Source organism: Mesoplodon mirus, assembly GCF_964341445.2.
Source record: "Mesoplodon mirus genome assembly, chromosome: 12".
NCBI classification, from domain to species: domain Eukaryota; kingdom Metazoa; phylum Chordata; class Mammalia; order Artiodactyla; family Ziphiidae; genus Mesoplodon; species Mesoplodon mirus.
Genome location: NC_138988.1, coordinates 27,252,986 through 27,276,641, shown reverse-complemented (window position 1 = coordinate 27,276,641; position 23,656 = coordinate 27,252,986). Strand labels below are relative to the sequence as shown.

Below are 23,656 nucleotides of genomic sequence, written 5' to 3'. Positions count from 1 at the left end.
GGACTCAAAGTGCCCTTTGGGCGATTACTTGGTCATTAGTGACCACTTCCCTAAAACTTGAGACGGCAGTGATAACAACCATCCTAGGTTTGGAGTAACAAGATTGAATAAGATCTAAAGCAAACCAGGAGCCATCAGAGACAGCCAAATACTAACCTGCCATCAAGTTTGAAAAGCTACCGAGAGACAAGACACGTTCAAGAGACAAGAAAGAGTTAGGCAAAACCTTGATGTTGCTTTATTCAATTCCTGTTTTACTTCCAATGCTATCAACAGTGGACAACAAACTGCTTAGTTTTCCTCTATTTAAAGAAGGTAGCCACCCTACAGAACTCTTTCATAGAAAAACATTAGCCACAGAGCAAAGTCAGGGCCAACACAGCCTGTCGGAAGGATCTTAGTTGTCTGATAACATCCTATATTCAAAATCCTTCCCTACAAAGACCGTTTCCTGAGTCCCCGTGCCTTCAATCATTTATGTGGCCACAGCTGAGGAAGCTATCCCATTTCAAGTGCTTTCAAGTTTCAGCTTAACATACAGAGATGGGCCACCGTTTTCTGGGGCCCGTCAGAAAAGAGAGAGACTTCCCTAGGGAGGCATACCAAAATTTAAATTAAAAATTGGGGGCAGAAGGGGGCCTTACCTTCGATTTTGGCATACTCTGACAGCCGAGAATAGTTGACTAAAGCAGCCTGCTCTAGACATTTACGGATGACTGTTTTTACCTCCTCTTGTGGTACTGGGGTAACAATATCTTTCATCAAGACCTATAGGTGGAAAAACTAGGTTCTTAAGATGGTTCAACGAAATGTGTTACTCATTTACGTTTAAAGAATTCAGTTTAAAATTAGTTGTGAATGCCTCTTTACAACTTAACATGGATTGAGCGCCATTGTTGAAGAGAAAATAAAAAATTCCAGTGCACAGTTAGGATGTCAAAGCCTGTCCATGAATCATGGAAGGGCAAGGAGCGTATCTTCAATATATCCTAACTATTTGAGAGTATAGAGATAAAATATCTAGAATTTTGGCAATTTCTTCATACTTATTCTGGTATTTGATGAATGGTAAACAAATCCTTTAGAAATGACAATCTAGGCCATTCAACCACAATATTTAATTACCATGATGTTTATGTCTCTGTGTATATATCATTTGTCTTTTACTTTCATTCTTACCCTTTCCAAGAGTGAGAGGGTAGCTTTCAAAGCACCTTCAGGTCGACCAAATGGAAAGCAATACCTAAAAAAGACAGAAAAATGTTCAGGTTCCCTGAATCAATTACATTTTAGAATGAAATATGCTGTAACTTGATTCCTATGGCAACTCCCTCTCAGGAACAGAAAATGCTTTTTATTTTGTCACGTTGTGTTATGCTAATCTGAATTCACACCATATATGTGTGTATATAATGTATATATGTGTATGTGTGAATAATGACTAAAGAGAGACTCTGCAAATGTCTGCAGCAGAAAAGAATATTTCCAGTGATGACATAAGGCTCTGTTTAGATTTCTGTTGTGAAGGAGAACCATTTGTTAGCTCAGATGTGACCTTATATATAATTATTGAGACCAGACTGGCATTAAACAATATTAGTTGAAACAGGCTAAAATTCAAACACACTTACCTAAATCCCCAGAGGATTAATATAGGAAATACAGGAGTGTATTTTGAGCAAAGTCATGATTCTACTAATTGTCCTTCCTTGATTGTAGTTTTTAATTGTTATTTGATCTTTTGCTATTGGCAATGTATCTAGCATAGAGTGTATGACCAGTAAAGATTTATCCAGGAGGTTTTTGATGGCACAGATGGTACCTATGTCAGGTACCACTAAGAGTTCTAGTAACTATTTCAGGCTGTCATAAGCCTTTCAAGACACTCTTCCTCATGGTACAAAAGGAACAGGATGGGCTATTGAAACCCAGACTATCCTATGTATGTATGCCATTTCTTCCACTTGCTGGCTGAGGGGCCTGGGGCAAGTTACTTAACTTCTCTCAACCTTGGTTTACTCCTTGTTTCAATGGGAATTACAATAACTACCTTACAAATTGTCCTGAGAATAAAAAAAAAAAAAATGAGTTCATGCTTATCCAGCCTCTAGTTCCCTATGTAGTGCACAGGAAGCATTTAATAAATAGGAACTATTTACTATGCTATTATAAATGCTCTTACTATTGATGAGCTCCTATTCCAAGATCTCTGGTTCAGAACCACCAGTGCAGCATTAAAAATATCTAATTGACTCTAAGGGAGAAGTGGGCTGTGTGGTGCAAGGGTCAAGCCCAGACCTGCGAGCTGTCTCGAGAGTGTGGGGAAGTGCATGATCAGTCTGTCAAGGCTGAACCAAGATTCTTTCTTTCCCCACATAGCCCACTAGTCCTGTTTTCAGGTAATGGAGAAGGTGGGGATGCTCTTCTGGGTACCACTGCCTTCCTTCCCTATGAGAACTGATTCACAGGAGTTTTCACTGTTGTATTTAAAAACCTTGAAGAAGCGTCAAATTCAACATTTTAGTAGATTTTTTAGATAGATTGATGATCAGGGTCAGCTTACACAAAGAGGGCTTTGTTCTTTCAGTGGAAATAAAATGAACTTAAGATTTCAAAGTCTCCTGGATATTGGGGAACACTGTCTTGGTTGGCTTTTTCATTCAGCTATTTCTTTCTTATTTTTTTTACTGAAGTATAGTTGGTTTACAATGTTGTGTTAGTTTCGGGTGTATAGCAAACTGATTCAGTTATATATATATATATATATAATATATATTACATATATTCTTTCTCAGATTCTTTTCACTTTTAGGTTATTAAAAAATATTGAGTATAGTTCTCTGTGCTATCCAGTAGGTCCTCATTCAGCTATTTCTAATATTTAGTGTGTCTCTGATAGATTTACAGTTTTAGAAAATCAAGCCCTTAATTTGCCCCTCCCCAGTCTCACCCTCCTAAAAAGCCCTTTAACCCCAGATCCTTACCTAAAATGTGTAATCTGATTTTCCAACAGAACTCGGAGTCTCTCTTTGATTTCTTCAAAACGTTCCTTTTCTTCAACAGTCACAGTTCCAATTCCATCAGGCCTGAAAGAAGACATGTCATGAGGTGACGGGAACCTCGTATGCTGACACTATCAAACCAAACCTCTAGCAGGAGGAAACTGTCCATTTTAGAAGAACAACTACAGTGATCGATGTGACTTTAGGAGAAGTCCTGCTTTTCAGTGCCAGCGACTAGAGGGGATGGGGTATTTTGAGGTTATCATTTGGAGACATTTGCAGAACTGCCACTCATTTATTGTGAAATGGTAAAATGTACAAAGGGGTGGCTTGCAGGTTAAAGCCAACCTCTAGACCTGCTCTGTTTAGCTCACAGCCTTTTGAAATTTTGAACGGCTTGCCAACATTTTTTACATTAGGAAAGTTTTATGATACAATTCTCTCGCAAATTTGGAACAGCTGGCATTAATTGGAGAGGGGCAACAAACAGCTTCTTCCTTGGCTGGGGCAGGCACTCTCCTGGTCCATATCTCTAATTTACATTACCTGTCTCTCTTGTTGGCACTTATGTTTGGGACTCCTGAACTATGCACACAAACTCCCATGAAAACCAGGAATCCTGTAAGTGTCTATATTTCCCAGAGGTAAATGCTGTTAAATGACTCACTTTCCAGCTTATAACTACAGATGTTTGGATTAATTTCACCACTCATGTATTAACTAAAGAACAAATTACAAGACATTGTACAAATTACAAGACCTTGATGAAAGAAATGGAAGAAAACTCAAATAAATGGAAAGATATCTTGTGTACATGGATTGGAAGAATTAATATAGTTAACATGTCTGTACTACCCAAAGCCATCTATAAATTCTATGCAATCCCTATCAAAATTCCAGTGGGATTTTTTTCACAGAAATAGAAAAAAAAATCCTAAAATTTTTAAGGAACCACAAAAGCCCCAAATAACCAAAGGAATCCTGAGAAAGAACAAAGTTGGAGGCATCACAATTCCTGAATTCAAACTATATTACAAAGCTGTAGTTATCAAAACAGTATGGTACTGGCATAAAACCAAACATATACACCAATGGAACAGAGTTGGGAACCCAGAAATAAACCCTTGCATGTATGGTCAACTAATATTTGACAAGGGAGCCAAGAATACGCAATGGGGAAAGGATAGTTTCTTCAATAAGTGGTATTGGGAAAACTGGATATCCACATACAAAAGAATGAAATTAGATCCTTATCTTAGAACATTCACAAAAAAGAACTCAAAATGGATTAAAGGCTTAAATGTAAGACCTGAAGCTGTAAAAATCCTAGAAGGAAATATAGAGGAAAAGTTCTTTGACATTGGTCTTGGCAATAATTTTTTTGAATATGACACCAAAGCACAAACAACAGAAGCAAAATAGACAAGACCAAAAAAGTGACACTTTAGCAAATTAAAAAGCTTCTGCGTAGCAAAATGTAAAGACAACCTACAGCTGCCTAACACCTAAAGCTGGATTTCTCGCTTAATAGTTTGTGACTTCTTTGAGACTCAGTTTCCTTATCTGTCAAACAGGGATAAAAACAGTCCTTCCTGAGGGTTTCTATAAGGGTTAATTAGCACATGGAACATGATAACACATAGAAATCCCCTGGCACATAAGTGCTCAATAAATATTTGCTATAGTTATTGCTAAAAAAAAAAGAGACAACCTATGGAATGAGAGAAAATATTTGCAAGCCATCTGTTTGATAAGGGGTTAACATTCAAAATATAGAAGGAACTCATAAAAAATAGAAAACCCCCCAAATAATTTGATTAAAACTAGGCAGAGGACATAGACTTTTTCCTAAAGAAGACATACAAATGGCCATTAGGTACATGAAAAGATGCTCAACATCATTAATCATCAAGGAAATACAAATCAAAACTGCAGTGAGATATCACCCCACACCTGTCAGAATGGCTGTTCTCAAAACAAAAAGACAACAAATACGTGCTGGAGAGGCTTTGGAGAAAAGTGAATCCTCCTGCACTGTTAGTGGGAAGGTAAACTGGTGCAGCCACTATGGAGACCATTATGGAGGTTTCTCAAAAATTAAAAATAAAACTGCCAAATGATCTAGCAATCCCACTTCTGGGTATGTCTATGTATCTGAAAAAAGAGAAATCAGTATCTTTTTTTTTCTCATTTATTTATTTATTTTTTATACAGCAGGTTCTTATTAGTTATCTATTTTATACATATTAGTGTATCTATGTCAATCCCAATCTCCCACTTCATCCCACCACCATCACCCACCTCACCCTCTGCTTTCCCCCTTTGGTGTCCATACGTTTGTTCTCTACATCTGGAAAATCACTATCTTGAAGATATATCTGCACCCCCATGTTACCTGCAGCATTACTTACAATAGCCAAGATAGGGAAACAACCTATGTTGTTTATTGACAATATTATCTATTGACAGATGAACTGAACGGATAAAGATTACATACACAGTGGAAAATTATTCAGCCACAAAAAAGAAGGCATTATGCTAAGTGAAATAAATGAGACAGTAAGGTAAATACTGATATGTGTATGATAAACACATGGTACTTATATGTGGTATCTAAAGAAGCTGAACTCATAGAAATAGAGAAGAGAATGGTGGTTGCCAGAGGCTGGGGAGTGGGTGAAATGCAAAGATGTTGGTCAAAGGGTACAAACTTCCAGCTATAAGAGGAATAAGTTCTGGGGATCTAATATACCCTATGGTGACTATAATTAATAGTACTGTATTATTTACTTGAAAGCTGTCAAGAGAGTAGGTCTTAAATGTTATCCACACACACACACACACACACACACACACAAATTATACGAAACTAACCTTATGCAGTAATCATTTTACAATGTATCCGTGTATCAAATCATCCCATTGTACATCTTAAACCTACATATGGCATATGTTAATATCTCAATAAGGGTGGAAAAAAGAACTAACCACATAGGCTATTTTTCAATCTTAAGAGAACTACTGCTCATTTAATAAAAAGAATGACCCTGGCATAAATAAGTGAATTTCAGTTTAATCACAGTATTCTCATGTTTCTGAATTACCAGTAGGTTCACACACATTTTCCTTATTTCCTTTGGCCCATTCAAGTTGAAAATACAAAGGAAGGCTGCATATTTATAGCCCAAATTTATCTGTGCCAAATTAGACGAAGGATAATCTGACCCATTCAAAGTCTTCAGCTCCCAGATCTTGTACTGACTTGTTTTGACTACTGGCTGAGCCAGTTTGCAGATTGGTGCGTCACCATGAAACTTCTATTGGAACATTCTTCAGTTTGCAAATGCAAGTCATCTTGAGACCAAACAAATGGTCTTATTTATAGGCCTTCTCAAGGATCCAGCAGAAGTTGGGAAAATCCTGTATACTAGACCAGTCTGACTGCACAAAAGACTTGGCAAAAGATAGCAGTGTACCTCCTGTTAGGGGTTTATTGGTCAGCTTCCCTTCTTTTTAAGTACTAAAAATGCCCTACTTGAAAAAAGAAAAAACTTCCCCTCACCCACTTTGTAGAAAATACCCCTAAATAGTAAAATGCTATACAGTCCATTTCTTCACACCCTCCTGAACTTAGAGGCAAAATGGTAAATATCAGGTAGGCTGTTGGAATCTATACACGTCCTTAGTTTCAAAATTTCAGGAAAAATCTCAACTGTTAATTTACGAAGTTTATTTAAAAATTATTTAAACATAAAATGCCCACAAACCTGTAGTTAAACCTCAGGATGAATTCACTGGCCCCACGAAATACATGTGACATTTTCTGTAGTAACGTCTCATGTGTCTGTTATAATCTACAACTTTCTTTAGCTGTGGCTTTTGAATTTTGTTTATACAAAATTCAGCTTGCTAATGCACTGAACACACGTTTATACAATTGGCGTGTGTACATGCACACAATCAATTTGGGAAAAGTCGAGCCATTTTAAGCATTTTGTTTCTTAGCAGGGAATTAAGCCAGAGAAAAATGTTATTAAATATAAGGTATAATTCAGAGAGGAGTTTATAGATCACAGGAAAAAGCCTGAAAACCATTTAACATAGGCAGCCCAGAGATGTCTGTGGCCATTATTAGGAAATAAACCTCTCTGTGAAGAAAATCATTCCTTCCTTACCCAACAAGTCTTCTAAGGCAATTAGGCAATTAGAAGGCAGCTTTTAGATTTGTGTTTGAGATGACAAAAACTGAACACTTAGTCTGTGCATGGCTTTCCTGTAATTCTCACTACAAAGGGTATTATAAACATAAAATCTGATTATGTTTTTTCCCCTTTTGTTCTGATGATTCATATTTATAACTATTAAAGGTATCAGATGGCAGCTTCCGTGTCTCCTTGAACTACTTTGTGAACACTGTTAATCTCCCTATTCAAAAAAGGTAAACAACTAAAAATTGTCATTTCTTAATAAATTTGCTTCTTAATCGCCTATGTCAGTGTGAATAGTTTCTTTTTTTTTTTTTTGCAGTACGCGGGCCTCTCACTGTTGTGGCCTCTCCCATTGCGAGGCTCAGCGGCCATGGCTCACGGGCCTAGCCGCTCCGTGGCATGTGGGATCTTCCCGGACCAGGGCACAAACCCGTGTCCCCTGCATCGGCAGGCAGACTCTCAACCACTGCGCCACCAGGGAAGCCCGAATAGTTTCATTTTAAATAAATAAAACAAACCAATCTGAGTCTGTAAGACATATAGTACGGAGTTTACCAAAAAAAAACAGGTGATAAAACACATCACAATTTCGACATCCAATGCACATTTATTTGTAATTGCCAGAATTGCTCTGAAATGATACTGGTAACAGGGGGTGTTATTTTACAAACTGAGGGAGAGATGGGCAAGAAAAATATTTGTCCAAGATCACAGGTTGTCACTCCATCAGTTAAAAAGCAAAAATATCCTTTGTGGGGTGTTTGATTTCTCATAGTTATTATTGAAAATTCTGTCAAACATCGATTTCTCTTCCATTGACCCCTATAATCTGTCAATGTTAATTGTACAGGTTTTGGTAGATTTCTATGGATCTACTAACTGAAAAATCCTGGTTCAATATATAGGCAGCACTGTTCTCACAGAAATAATGAAATACTTTCCCTAGAGTAGTGGCCACCTGAGCCTGCCTCAGAGTCACCTGGAAAGCTTGTGACAACTCAGACTGCTGGGGCACCTCAGAGCTTCTGATTCAACAGATCTGGGGTGGGACCTGAGAACTGGTCCTAGAACATTCTAGGTCCTAGAGACCTAGAACATTTCTAACAAGTTCTCTGGTACTGCTGGTTCGGGGAACCTTACTTTGAGAACCTCTGTCTTAGAGCGAAAAAATACTTGGTGGGTGGCTGAATGCATGAAATGGTATTTTTGGAATTGGGAATCCAGGGTTCCCAATTTCCGTTGGATTGAGTGAATTTGGAACCAGAGATCTTCTCTGAAAAGTATATGGTCCACTTATGAAGCTAGCAACCCCTTCCCAAAATGGCATTTGCACTGTTTTCTAGGTGCAATTCCAAGCAGTGCTGGCTGCAAAATAAGTAGAAGAACTGTATTGGTGTCTCTCAGAAGCCATGCTTTTGTTTCTCTGTTTTGGAAACATTTGGGGGTGATTCTATAATTGTCATAAAACTGGCTCTGCATCTTGTTCTTTTCTCAATATTTCTAACACTTAAGGAATCACAAAGAATGAGAGAAGAGGAGGGCTGAAGCTGGATTTTTAAACTCCTACCTAGCAAATCCCAGGCTGAGATCTATCTTTACTCAGAACATGTGTCTAGGAGCCTGAATCCTCTGCCCTCTTGTATCCTGACTGATACATTTTCTGCTGGTGGTTTTGCACTTCTTAGTGTCCACTGCCACTTCCTAAGGGCACTTGAATTTCCTTTGGAGGAACGACCTTGGCTGCATTGTGTGTAAACTGAGGAGACTACTCTCCTGCTGTCAATGCCGAAGGCTTCCTGCAGGCCAGCTCCTGCCTTGGGGGGTCACTATACATCTTAGCTGGACTATGAACTGCACTCAGCCAACTGGACACTCGTTCCCGGAACCTTTATATCACATAAATGATGTAAGGATAAAAGAAACTGGTGGGGTTTGCTGTCTCAGCAGCTGTGCCCTGCCCAGCTTGTTTTCCCAGGTTGGTAGTTCTTAATCTCGGGAATGTATCTTAGAACCAGTAGAGCTTTGAGAGGTCCCACCCTCAAGCTCTGATTCAATGGGTCTGTTGCAGGGCCTACACATGTCAAGTTAAAGCTCCCTAGGTCATTCCAATGTGCAGGTAAGGACTGGACCACTGCTTTGATCCTGGTTTCCTACTTTTCTATTGCTGCCTTGATTCCAGTTTCCCCCTCCCCCCCCCTTTTTTTTGAGGCTCCTGGCATCATCCCCATAAACTCTCTTTTGCTTAGATTATCCAGCGTTAGTTTTTGTTACTTATGTGGAACTGATGTAAGTTCATAAAGCACACATTCTCTGGCTCCCAATTTTAGTAGAAGCATTGATACCTTTGAACCTAGCTTTAGCAACACACACACACACACACGGAAATATGGTCCCTGGTCACTGGTTCCACCTAACTGCACACTGGCTAACCACTCACTTTTTGTATATCATGATCCTGCAAACTTGAGACAATATGCAGGTCAAGTGCAGTCATTTTTGGAGCCCTGTCAAAGACTGGAAGCTCTCCCACCTGCAGGCCATCATCAGAGCCCAAAGTGGGTCTCTCGGGCCACAACAGACTATATTGCATCTGACACAGCAGGCATCTCTGGAATCCACCTTTCAAGTTTTCGGCAAACCATTTTCTCACTGTCCTTCACAAAGTTGACATTTTCGGCAGCACGATAGGAAAGATGTCACGTCGGCTGCTCTTCAAGTTCTTGTCACAGTGGTTAGCACCAGTTCTGTCATCTTCACTCGCCTCACAGCCTCCCATCTTGAGCCATGTCACAAATAATAATACATCTAGAGTTGTGTTTTTCTGGGTTCTTTTGGGTTTTTTTTTTTTTTTTTTGTCAGATTAAAATGACCCTAACCAGGCTGCCCACACTTTAGGACTAGTTACGCAAATTCTTCTCCCTTTCCCCAAATGTTTCTGAGCTAGAGCTTGTTAATTAATGTCTATTGTAGGATTAATACAATACGATTAAGCACAAGGCTTTTCATGTGAAACACTTTATTTTGATGCTTGAAATTAAGTGTGAACACTTGAGCCAAAGAATTCAAGCTACCTTGTGTTTTGTGAAAGTGAAATGACCTCTTTGGGGGCATTAAATTGTCGCTACTCACCCAGGTGAGCACACAGAGTCCTAGCGTTTAATTATCCTGCTACCGGGGTTCTCCACATTATGTTGAAAGCCGGGCCACAAAACCTCCGTTGGGAAGGTAAGATATCTTTTCAAGAAGGTCAGGTTACTAAATTAATTCAAAGCATACAATGATTGATGTGTTCTGCTATTGCATCTATTTGGTGATCAAGTGTAGAATCCAGTGTAAAAAGAAACGTGTGAATTCAACAAAAGAGGAAAGAGCGTCTGGTCCACCTCTCTGCGTACAGCCAGCTTTAAGCTCCAATCACTATCAACAAAGGGTAAAACTCCAGTCGAAGTGGGAATATACTTTCTCTCCAAATGCAAATGTCCACATATGCCGGTGCAGGCACCGTAAACATGATATATTCTCTCTCTCCAAATGGATGCATGCCTACAGACCGCACTACAGATCCATGAAAATGTCCGTAAACAAGCATGATAACTGAATCCTACGTGCTACAAAAATCTTCCAGCTCAGAAACACGAGAGCTGAAAGGGTCAGAGTGGAACAGTATATTTTAGTAGCCTGTTCCTTGTAATGGTCCCTAAATAGAACATTTAGACCAAACACACTTTCTTAACTTCTCTTTTTTTAAAAAACGGACTTCTTCTAGCAATTCTTAATCCTTACCACTTCCAGAATGATACTTTTGAATTTGATCCTAGTGTGGACTATTTTCCTTTGTCTCTTTCAAATGGTTAATAACTACACATTCAAGACCGCACCAAAGCATCATCATCTCAAAAGGAGACATCCCCACTCACTCCTCTGGATGGTATGTATAATCTCTAGGTTAATTATAAACTGTAATTAGGACTCTCACGTCCTGTAGTCACCGCTTCATTATGAAAGCCCAGCCTTACCCTTTCTTCCTCCTCTCCCTCCAGCCCATGCCCTTTTCTAATTATGCCCTGATGCCCTGGGGCTTAGACACGCTGCTAAAACAAATATGTCAAGTGTTTGTATCACAAAGAGTAAGATAGGGAGCAACAACAAGCAGTTTCTACATTACAAATGCACATTGAAGCTTCTCCAGGTTGGCTTTAGTCAGTTTGAAAAAGAGGTTAGGAGAGGGCAAAAATACACAAGTCAAGTCTTTTCTGACTTGTTTACTGCTTTTCTAAATATGTAGCTATAACCCAACAATAACAGAAGGTGTCTTCATTCTCTTATAAGGATGGGAGTGATGGAGAAGTCCCTCCCTCTGAACAATCTCACAGAATGTGGATGTTATTGGCACAAGGACATTATTTAAAGTGGTTCAGGCTCTGCCCAGGTACTGAATGAAGCAAGAACCCAACAGATGATTACAGAAATGGTATAAAATGTATGCATCACAGGAAAGTACATATTTCTTTCCCCAGAGAAGGACCAATTTCCAAAATTTGTATTACATAGATTTTTCTTTTGGAGGACTAAGCGAAGAGGTGGATTTCTTTATTTCTAGACAAACATAGACAATTAGGTTTTTAATTCCACCCTGAACACACAATGACCTTATGTATAGATTTCTGAGTGGTCAGAGCAGTAATACGTGTAGCTTTTGGGTATCACACCTACCCTACCTAAATAGAGTGACATCTGAAAATATGTTTTTGCACCAATGAATCTAATAACCACAGCATGAGGACACACTGGTGGAATTTTAGAAGGAAAATGCGCATTATTTGGATGGTTTGTCATGGGCCAGAGAGACTGCACCAATGAGATAGATGATGCAGCACATTTTATAAGATTTTGTGTCTGAGCTGGAAAATATGCTATTGTCATGGGACAAATTTCCTTTAGGAGGAGAGTCACATGGGTTAAAAGTTAGAATATAAGCTCTAGAGAAAAGTTTTCCTTGGGATGCAGATTTTTACTTGAAATGTGTTTGGACTTTTCCCCCTCTCCTTCTTAGAAGTTCTTCTGATTAGGTGAAGCTGGTTCTTTAGGATTTAGAGAGCATGACACAGACATCTGTAAGGCCAGCACTACCTGCTCAGAGCCAGGAGAGGAGGCCAACCAGCCACGTGCTCCTGTCCACAAGTGCAATAATGCCTGTGTCAGTGTGTAACATGAGACCAAGAATGTGAATGTCACTGTCATCCCCCACCCATGCCTGCCTGCTACCAGACTGCTGTATTCACAGGATGGTAAAAGAGATCTACCCTGCTATAGTCTTTTCTCTCTCTTTTGGGGAGGGAGAGTTAAAAAGCACCAGACATAATGTCATGATGAGTATATGTGTATGTAACATGGAGAGAGAGAAAGGGAGGAACGGAAGGAAGGAAGCAGAAATTGGAGAAGGAAAAAAATCTATATGCAAAATGACTCATTTACTTCCAGCTAGGCATTCCCCAAAAAGAAATAAAGGAAACCATTATGTGACATGGATTGGGAGTGAGGGACCCACATTGGAGGCAAGGACATGGTCAATAAAGCTGTGGTCCAGGGGAGAGAAGTCAGAGACCTGAACTCTGGCAGTGGCATCGAAGAGAAGGAGAAGTGGATGGACTTGAGAGATATATAAGGGCATTGACAGGGCACGGTAACTGAATCCTTGTGACGTGCTGAGGGAGGAAACATCAAGGATGGCTCCCAAGGTTTTGTCTTGGGCAACTGGGTGGATGGAACTACTTACTGACTTAGGGAAGCTGATGGAGTAACAGAGGAGAAAAGTGAGCTCCATCTGAGTGTTCAGTTACTCAGATCTAAGCCACAGGGATCACATGGTCTTTGCACACAAGTGGCACCTTGCCTCCAAATACATCTCCCAAAAGAATCCTTGGACACATTTTCAGAGATTTTTAGGACTCAGGCCCTCTTACATCTGCTTACAGACTCATTCATCTATGCAGCTTACTTTGGATTGGGGTGTTGGCATTATGGATTTGTTAATTGCTGATACAATGTACTTTCTCTGCAGGCCATATGTGAAGAACAGCACTGGCATTCAAGAAATGTTAAATAATAATGTAAATGAGAAAAATTTCCAATCCCAATAATAAAGGGATCCAAGGAACACTGACGCAACTTGCAATCATCGGAGCTGTTTGATTGCCTTGTCATTGTGGGACAGTGACCAAAGTGATGTTAATCTAAATGTCATCTAGAAAGAATACTAAAAATATTATGGTGAAAATTAAGTACTGCAACCTTAGGAGCTGATTTAAAAATTAGAAGATATAGCGATTTACATCTGTGGATCTGATGATCGCCAAGTGCAACCAGCTGAACATACCCACATTTTCCTTTCTTTCCCTCTCTCTTTGAGAAAATGGGTTCAGTTTTAAAGAGCTAGTCCAAACTAATGTTCCCTCAATCAGTGGTTCTTAAATGTTGCTACATATAAGATTTTAAAACCATGATGCTTAGGCCATATCCCAGACTAACTAAATCAGAACCTCTGCAGGCGGGGCTAAGGCATCAACATTTCTTAGGCTCTTTAAGTGATTCCAATGTGCAGCCAAGTTAGACTACCAAGGCCTTGCATAAGTAGGATCTGCAGACCAAATGCCTTAGAAATACGTGGGGAGGAACTGATTAAAAGGGCAGATGCTTGGCTCCATCTAAGACTTGCTGAATGAAATTATTTGAGGATGGGTCCTCATACTCTCCATTTTAACAAACTCCCCCTGTGATTTATATGCACACTACAGTGTGACAACCCCCACACAAGCTGAAAATCAGTGTCATGTCTTTAGACACAGAATACGTCTGTGTAAAAGAAACCAAAATCCAAGTAAAAAGGAAAAATTTCATCCCATCACCTGGAAGTTTGATGTTTTGGGTTTTGTTTGCAGGGGGCTGCCCTATGCACTGCAGGGTATTTAGAAACATACCAGGCCTCTACCCATAGAGGACAACAGCACCGCCCTTCCCCAGTGTGACAATCAAAAATTTCTCCAGACATTGCCAAGTATCCCCAGGGGAAGAGATCACCCCTAGTCAAGACCACTATGCTAAAAGATTCCAAACATGTGATGGTTCCATATCTTCCACTGCTTGGAATTATGCACAGCAAACACCTTCCTGATTGACCAGATATGTCTACTTCGGATTAGATATTTTGGATTCAAGTAGGTCTAGTGTTTCACAGAGACAGGGCACAGGTTTTCAAAGAAGGTGGAATAAACTCAGTCACCAGCACCTGAGCAATCACTAATGATGTCCAGTTGCAGTAGAGCCGGGCTCTGCCTTCACCTAGGGGGCTGCTGAGTTATTAATATGTAAAAAACTGAAAATTAGGTAAAAAGCTACTTTTTACCTAATCTAAAGTTGGTTGTGAGAGGACAATAGGAATGAACTCTACTGTTCAGTTAAATTCAGTTAAAGGGCAATTTGTTTCCATGAGTCATGAGTTCCTTCTTATTGTGGGTCAAAGAATAGATAACCTGGGCTTCCCTGGTGGCGCAGTGGTTGAGAGTCCGCCTGCCAACGCAGGGGACATGGGTTCGTGCCCCGGTCCAGGAAGATCCCACATGCCGCGGAGCGGCTGGGCCCGTGAGCCATGGCCACTGAGCCTGTGCTTCCGGAGCCTGTGCTCCGCAACGGGAGAGGCCACAACAGTGAGAGGCCCGCGTACCGAAAAAAAAAAAAAAAGAACAGATAACCTCTCCACATACAAACAGTGTTCATCCTGGTGAAAGAGGTAGGAAAATGGTTTTTTTTTTCCAGTACAAAAAGGCTGTTAATTGGCATTCAAAGGAGACTCTCCTTTTAGGTGGTTTAAAACTCCAGATACGCTCTGACTTTTTCCACAAGGTCAAAATTACCAGGTGGGCCAAACTGATTTTGGACATCTTTAGGACAAAAATGGAAAAGTCTTTAACTAATTCAGATGGCTGCTAGAGTATCTCACCTGGAAATGCTGAAATCACATCAAATGGCTGAATTTGCATCTCACACTCTACACAAATGCTAATGCTGGGCAGGTAGTAAGGCAGAGAGGTTCCAAATCCAAGCTCCAAAGTCAGAATATCCATGTTTGAATTAGGCCCACACATGTATTTGCTATGAAGCAAGTGACTGAATATATCTGAGCCTCAAACTCCTCATCTGTTAGGTGAGGATAATAATAATACAGATCTCACAGTGATGCAATAAGTATAAAATGAGATAATATATATAAATAGCACTTCACACAGTGCTTGGCATATAGCAAACACTTATTAAATGGTGGCAATTATCCTTATTTTATTTAAACGTTACTTACGAAATCTAACAATGGACTATTTTACTTGTTATTATAACCCACAGAAGATAATTTTAGAGGTGGATGGGATATTACAGATGCTCTATGTGCTCATTTTGCAGATGAGAAAACTGAGGTATAGAAGTGAGATATGATAATCCTAGATTTATGCAGAACAGGCTCTAATACTCAGATCTTTAGAATCTATGTGCAGTGCTGATGTAGTACAAAGAGGAAGAGCTTTGGACTCAGAATATCTGGGTTTGCCACCTCAATTTACAGAATTCAGTTTCATCATCTGCAAAATGGGTGTCAAAGTAGCTAACCTGAAAATGTTATAGCAAATGAGATAGAATGTATGAAAGCACTTTGTAAACTGTAGAATTCCACACAACTGATATTTAACATTACGATTTCTTCTTCCTTTAAAAATGCAACGCAAACATAGACCCTCATAAGCCTCAACATGACACTCACAATCCTTTTCGGTAGTTTTTCACGGCACAGGGAATAGCTCAGGCTCCAACCAGTGTGGCCATTTACTCTCTGCCCTGCTTCAGTGCTGATCACGCCAAAAGCAGCACCTTGGACAGCAGCCAGAGAGGCTTCCTTCAGGCACCTACAACGCTCTATGCACTTTTTTACTGGCTGCAAGCTACTTCTACCTTGCGGTCTGACCCTCACAGGGAAACACAAAACTCCACTCCACCTTCATCCTTGTATACTGTAAGTTCAGAAGATGGGTGTCCATATGGGATCGGGGCATTCTTTGACCTTCACTATTGGACCTGCATACATTGATTGACAGCCTGCTACATTCTCTAGGAAGTGAAAATTGGCATTTTCATTTGGTCTGCCTACAAGTGAACTGTATATATTTTAGGACTTAGAAATATTCAAGTGAATAAATTCATGCTGAAACATACAGCATACCTCCTTGTGAACTTTGTGTAGTTTGGCAATGCCAGGGTCAGAATATACATTTCAAAACCTCAACAACAAAACTTTAAAATGTCAATGTTAATTTGGGGTGAGATAGGGAAAGTGAAGAAGGACATAAGGATAACACTGGAGATAATTGTACATCTATTTTAAAAGGGAATAAAAGCCACGAATTTGCCATTTTACCAATTCACAAAGAGAGCATCCCTAAAGGACACAGGAAACAAGACAGGATCAGTAAAAACTTTAGAACTTACAAGTGCTTTCAAAGTGACCTCATCATATAAACGATTCTACTAAGAGTCATTAATTTAGTGATAGACATTACTTTGTGCCTTTATTATAAACCATTATTTGAAGATGGATTTCTTTCATAAGATAAATGTAGAACTGAGAGGGTTTGCTAAAAATGATGTATAAACCCATCTTATGCCAACCCATTTTATTTGCTTCTTAACCATAATTTCAAAATTATTAAACATGGGTTGCTTATTATGAATGACTTGGTAAGGTACCAGGCCCCTAACTAGATGCCACTAAAAAAAGCAATCTGACTCATGATTCTGTTTACATACTGCTTAATTAGTTGTTTTGTTTTCAATGCAAACATGTTTTAAGTGTCCCTAAATACCTGACTCAAATTCATTCCTAATACACGGTATTTTTGTCCATTGCTAGGATTTTTTTTTAAAGTGCACGTTTGAACAGAGACTTCAGGAATACACAAAGCTTGGGGTTCGCTAAGGTGGAGGCATAGATGGGGGGGTAGAGAAGGTCACAGACATCGCAAAACACAAGCCAATACACACACAACTTCTTACCTTTTGGGCTCTGGATTTGCCTGGGTTTTGGGATTTTTTCTTTTTTTGGATTCCTTTCTGGTATCTTTTTTAGCCTCTGGTTCAGATGGGGAGGGAGTTTTGCTCCCTTCAGGGTCTGTATTTGGTGTCAGCCCACTAAGGTACGCATGCATTTGTTGACTTTGGAGAAGGGGTGGTCGCATGGGGCATGCAGAGAGTGTGGCCAGCCATGGGAGAATCAAGACCACACATACATGCACAAACAAAAGAAAAAGAAGGATGCATCAAAGAGCAAGAGCAAATGCATTCAAACTAAAATAATAAGCAAAAAAAAAAAAAGATGCAAACTTGCATAAGGAAAATCAGAACTGAAAATAAGAAATCCAAAACTGTTTCCATGACAAGATGTATAAACCTAACTGTGAATCAAGTGGCAGTCTTACAATATGAAATCCAGACAATGTGTATCATAATTCATGATGATGTTTACCAGGGAGTTTACAAAAACACTTCATTATTTTATAACACTTTCTTATTCAGTAACATATGTAGAATACAGTGTGACAACCCAGAGAATATAATGCAACTTCTCTCTCTCTCTTTAAAGAATTCAGTCCAAGAGGCTGTAACAGATAGTCATCAAAGTGTATATTTATAAAAAAAGCTGAATTATGCAGAGACAGTCCCCAGGTATCAGAGTTTTCATGAATATCTTTTATGCAAATGAAAGGTCATGTGCTGGGCTAGCAAACCTTATAACAATGGGAGGTGATGAAAATCTTGTTGCCTGTTAAATATTCAAACCTACAATGCTATTGTTATCCAGCTCTAAATGTTGAAGTTGCATCTCATAAAATCTACCAGTGCTAGAGAGAGGAAAAGCACAGAACTAACCCCACAGACACTTCAGAGTTGTATAGCTTGCAAAGGTGAAGATGACTGATCCAGTTCTGATTTAAAAGAAAATGCAGTCAATTCTGGATGCTCCCACATATGAATTTCCGCAGAGCAGCAACTTGTTCATCACAGGCTGGGTTTCTGAAGATACCTAGTTTTCCTTGGGTGTGCCTTCCCTGGCTATTGGTTGAGGTGTCCGGGGTAATGTAGGCTTGTCTTTATAGTAATGTGAGGCTACATACACTGGGATAGTAAACTGGCTGTGGCAGTGTGGAAGCTTATTCCACGTCCTCAGAGCCAAATGGTAATGTTCTTAAATTATTTGCTGCCTTGCATTATTTAGAACACGGAACTTTTCCTCCAGGAGCTGGGCAATGTCTAAAGAAAGAAAGTACTTAGTATGGAGTTAGAACTGATGTTCTGGTCTTGTCTATAAAACCTATAAACTGAGGGCGTTGATTACACTGTGATCTCTGAAGTTCTTCCCAGCTCTGTGGTTAAACTCTAAGTGTCATGATTATCTGTGCCTTCCAGCTTCGCCTAGCTTGTTTCAGCTCTTGCTTTGCCTATGCAGTGCATTTGTTTATGCTGCTCCTTTTGCTCGGAACCACTCAACTCCTACTTCAGCACTCAGCCCAAGCATCGATTCCCTGGGGAGGTTCTTCCTGCCATCCTGCCACCCCATCTGAGTTGTGTTCCTTTATTAACTGCTACCATGGAGTTTTATTCCTTCTTCTCAGAGAACCAATCTCTATATAACTCTGCCCTCATTTGGTGTCTGGTTTTTGCTCACCATGCACGCTGAAGGTATAGCAGAGTACCTGCTCCTCAACAAGTAATCATTAAATATTTATGGAACGAATGATTCCAGCAACAAAGGCAAATACTTATTTAGCCCTTGCCACGTCCCAGGCATTGTGCTGAACCCTTTATATCCACTTGCATCCTCTTGACAACCCCACGAGGACACCATCATCCCTGCTTTACAGATGAGAAAACAGTGGCAGAGAGGGTTTAATTACCATCCAGGGTCATGGAAAGCAAATGGAGAAGCCATGATTTGAGCCTACATGGTTCTAATTTCAGAGACCACTCTAGAAGTCCTGTTTGCCATTTCTGTTAAGTCTCTTGAAAGGAGAAGAAATTCAGACCTGTGTGTTTTTTGTGTTTGTGTGGCTGGTGTGTGTGTCTGTGTGTGTGCGTGCACGCCCACTGGTCTGGGGATGGATAGAGTTAGAGATGACCCTAAAAGCAGGACCAGTCATAAACCATGGCCAGTGCCTTAAAAAATATTTTAAAATACCGCTGGACATGTGCTTACCTGTTCCCATGGACGTGGGATGCACAGAAGGCAAAGCTATAGTGAAGGAGGGTGGGGTCAATCATGGCGCCATTTTCTGCCCGTTCAAGCAAATCTCTGAGGTAACAGAGATGTCGGTGACACCCTCGGACTCCATTTCGGGCGCAATACTCGTCTAGTACAAACACCTGGCCAGGACTGAACCAGCCCTGTTTGGAGAATAAAGGAGAGACTTTCTTTTAAATATAGGTTGGGTTTTTCTGGGGGAGAGCTGCTAGAGTTGGGGATGACTGGAGAAGGGGGTTAAAAATAGCCACAGAGATAACACTTCCTGATTGCTCATTAAGTGCCAGCCGCTGTGCCCAACGCCGTGTGTGCTATCTGGTTTAGTCCTCCTAACAGCCCTATCAGGTAGGTGCTGCTATCCCTGTTTGATGGTCGGGAAATTTGAGCTCAGGGAGGACATGGAGTTTCCCTAGCATTCTGCAGCTAGTAAGTGATGGCATCTGGATTAGCAGAGGGCATGGCTCCAGAAAGAGAGGCTCACCCACTGCTTTAACCCTGAAGCATCCACCTTAAAAGAGTGTTGGAGTGTGGGTAGGGCAAAGTCTTGGTTACTGATAAGAGGAAATAATAACATTAGTGCCTTAACTGGGTACAGTGCTTTACCCTTGACAAAGAACTTTCAGTTGAGCCCCATAACAACCTTGAGAAGCAGACAGAGCAGGTTTACCTCCATTTCATAGATGAGGAAACGGAAATAAGAGCTCACAAATAACACAAAACAGGCAGGACTCAAACCCAGCTCTGTCTTTTTTCTTTTTAATATTACAGAATATACCTATTAACATGGAAATATGGTCACAATGCAAGAAATTATTGTAAAATAGTATGTAGAGTATGATACTATTGGATTATTTCACTTTTTTTTAACATCTTTATTGGAGTATAATTGCTTTACAATGGTGTGTTAGTTTCTGCTGTATAACAAAGTGAATCAGCTATATGTATACATATATCTCCATATCCCCTCCCTCTTGCAAACCCAGCTCTGTCTTACTCCAAGTCTTCTGGGTGTTTTTTTTTTTTTTTTTAACACTCTGGAGCATTAATAAATACTAGGATTGGTCTACATACATGCTAGGACTTCATAAATCCTTTCACTTTGGAAGAAAAAAGTTTTTTAGATTTTAAAATGAAGATAATAACAGAACTTTCCAAAGAGAACAACATGACTAAGTTTTCAAGTTGTGAATCATACAGGATTCAATTAAACTGAGAGGAGCTTCCTGTGCCCTGGCTGAGCGTTTTGCTTTATTTTTTCCCTGGCGGTTATTTGTTTTCTTATCATGTATTTGCTTGCTGCAGGACCACACAAAACTCTGCTCTGAAAGAGAACCCGGATGGAATCTCCAATCCAGAGCAGATGGGTAGGCCTGATGGGGTAGAAACTGCTGCCTCTATCATGCACTTAAGAGCTGATCAGACAGGCCCAGCGACTTGCCACTCAAAGCCACCCTTGGGACAAGCCTGAAATCCAATCACTTCTTTCAGTTTGGGTACCTTTCTGAAGCAAGAAAGAAACCAACTGAGGTGGTACATTGTAAGCCGAGAATTTAGGATTGTCTTAAATATAAATTTAATTTTACTTTGAGGGTCTTCTCTGAGTCATCTTTTGAATATGGCTCTGTCTTGGGAGAGAAAAGGCAAAAGGAGAAAGTGACCAGGTGGCAGGTAAAGGCCAAGGAATTGCAGCGAGGGAGGCCCCTGCCAACACTCTCCTCTGGTATTAGTGATCCGGGGAAACTTCTATAGACAACATGCAGCTCAGCAATGCATCCAACGAAAGACGGCATCTTTCCTATTTCAAATGATAAGTTACTGCAGAGGGCGGGAGAGTAGTCGAGGCAGTGGGCTGCCCCTATAGGCAACTTCTTTGCCACTCCATCTGCTACCCCAAATGCTAAATCTTAGAAACAACACTGCTGTGAAAGATTAAAATATATTTTCTACGACTCAGATGACACCAAGTCTTTTGTAGATGCCAAAATAGCTGCTTTGAAAAGAGTTGAAGAAATATCAATTAGGAACTCAGTCGAAGACACAGAAAAATTTATGTATTCCTGCTGGTCGGTCTCCAAAACTAACTGAAAAAAAAGATTGTAATAATGAGAAAATGGAATATATAGAGGCAGGAGATAAGGTCTTTTTAATGGCTGTTATTTTCTGAAATTTGGGGATGATGATTAATAGATACAGGTACACAAACGGGAAAGGAAACTGTTTTATGATATTCATAATTAATTTTGGATTTTTAGGGCTATATATGATTCACAGGGAGCAAGCTTCAGAATTTCATTTCTGGTTTAATTTTTTTTAGAGGGCACTCACTCCTTAGTGATGAATTTCTTAGTGAAAAAGAAAATCGTTTTAAGAAATTAGGATTTGAAAAAAGTCTTGAAAATAAGACTCCTCAAAAAATTCCTCAAGAGACTAGGAATTGTACATAAAAAGAAATTATTTAAGTTCAGAGGCATATTCTTACAAGTTTCACGAATGCAATTTATAATTACATGAATAATTACATAATCGTAGGAAACACATTTGAGAAAAACTGCCTTGCAATGCAAGGTAAGCTTTTTTTTTTTAGTCAAAATGATGTATTCCTTTCCAATTTGGCAAAGTTCAGACTTCTGATGAAGTGATTCTAAACCTGAGATAATCAATGAATCTTTTGTGAGACGAAGATTGATAAATTATTCCACATAATCCCGCTTCTGTTTTTTAGACTATTTTATCTACCATTTTTAATATTTTGGCTTCTGGCACAGAACAAGAAAAGGAATTTAAAACAAAAAAATTAGTCAGGACAGATTTAGGGTAGAGCCATACCATTTAGACAAAAAACCCAGATTTTCACTATACTTATGTTAATATCAATAATATGTTAACCTTAGTTAATTATATAATATTTAATAACATACAGATATATTAACCTTAGTGTGTGGAGTCAGGGATGAGGCTTTTCCTCTGTGTGAAGCCATTTCATCCTTTCCCCTCACCTTTCCCATCTATAATGTGGGATTAATAGCCTTTATCTTTAAGAAATTAAGTGACAATTTCTGGTTTGCAGAAGGAAATAAATTGGGTCTCTTTTAGGCTTTTGAATTTGATGGTATAATCTCAAATCTATCTTCATAAATCTAATAAACACGTAATAGCGGTCCCTTAAATTTAAATGGATTTAAATCTAGGCTTAAAATAGGATTTCAAGAAATGTTCATGCTCTTGCTGGACAGCGGGACTTCTAAACGTCTAAAGCACCACAAGAAAATTCCCCCAAAGGGTGAAAAATGCTTTGAATACTATGTAGAAAGAAGAAAGCCACTCAAACAAACAAACCCAAACCCATTTACCTTATGAAAAGGGAAGCGAACTTGATTTACAAATCATTTTGATCTTTAAAAAAATACATAAAAAGGACCCATTCATTTCTGAGACAGGAGCACAGGGTCTCACTATGTGGGGTGGGGTGCGAGGGGAATCTTAATGTCTAAGAAACCGAGGCAATTTTTACAAGTTCTCCATAAGCAGGTGCCAAACTCAATTACCCTCTTGAGAATATTTCTCATGTAGCAGCTGAAAAGGGGGAAGCTCAGATAGGGAGGCTGGGGAATTGGATCCGTCTTTACTGATAACTTCCTCCCGCTCTGTCTTCTTTCTTTGGTAACTAAAACTATCTCAACACAGGAAATCAAGAACACATTTATAATTGTTAAAGGGGCTCCACAACGGAGAAAAGAGCTTCTGACATAAAGGTAGAAAAATATTTTATTTTTTGAAATGTTATCCCGTTTCAATTGCTGTAGACCAAAGAATATACTTGCCAGGCAAGAATAGGAATCATTAAGTCTGTGATCCAAAGTAAGACGTTGCACCATCTCAAAGAGGGAAGCGTGGTCAAAGTTACAGGGGTTGGAAGAGATAAATTCATCCATGCCATGTTTTTGAGCTCTATCTGCGTCTGTTCATTTATACATGTAGAGAGAGACACAATTTAGAGAAACACATCACATTTTCTTTGACATTTCAAATACACAGGAATTCACTAGGCATTACAAACGCTAGCTGTTTCCCCGTTGCCTCCCACCAACATCCCCAAGATATTCTTTTTTATA

General features: G+C 39.6%; 1 protein-coding gene across 11 annotated transcripts in view; it reads right to left on the bottom strand.

The window, feature by feature from the left end:
- The window catches only part of CADPS (calcium dependent secretion activator), a 485,320-nt gene that overhangs the window by 123,468 nt on the left and 338,196 nt on the right, over nt 1-23,656 (bottom strand). For 10 of the 11 annotated variants that reach the window (XM_082638330.1, XM_082638328.1, XM_082638325.1 and 7 more), the window contains 5 exons: nt 23,366-23,502; nt 19,500-19,687; nt 2,985-3,086; nt 1,180-1,243; nt 645-768 (listed from right to left, as the gene is read on the bottom strand). In XM_082638330.1, coding sequence (XP_082494456.1) covers nt 645-768; nt 1,180-1,243; nt 2,985-3,086; nt 19,500-19,687; nt 23,366-23,502 — 615 coding nt within the window. The remainder of the gene's footprint in view (nt 1-644; nt 769-1,179; nt 1,244-2,984; nt 3,087-19,499; nt 19,688-23,365; nt 23,503-23,656) is intronic. The other variant, XM_082638323.1, reaches the window with a different exon arrangement.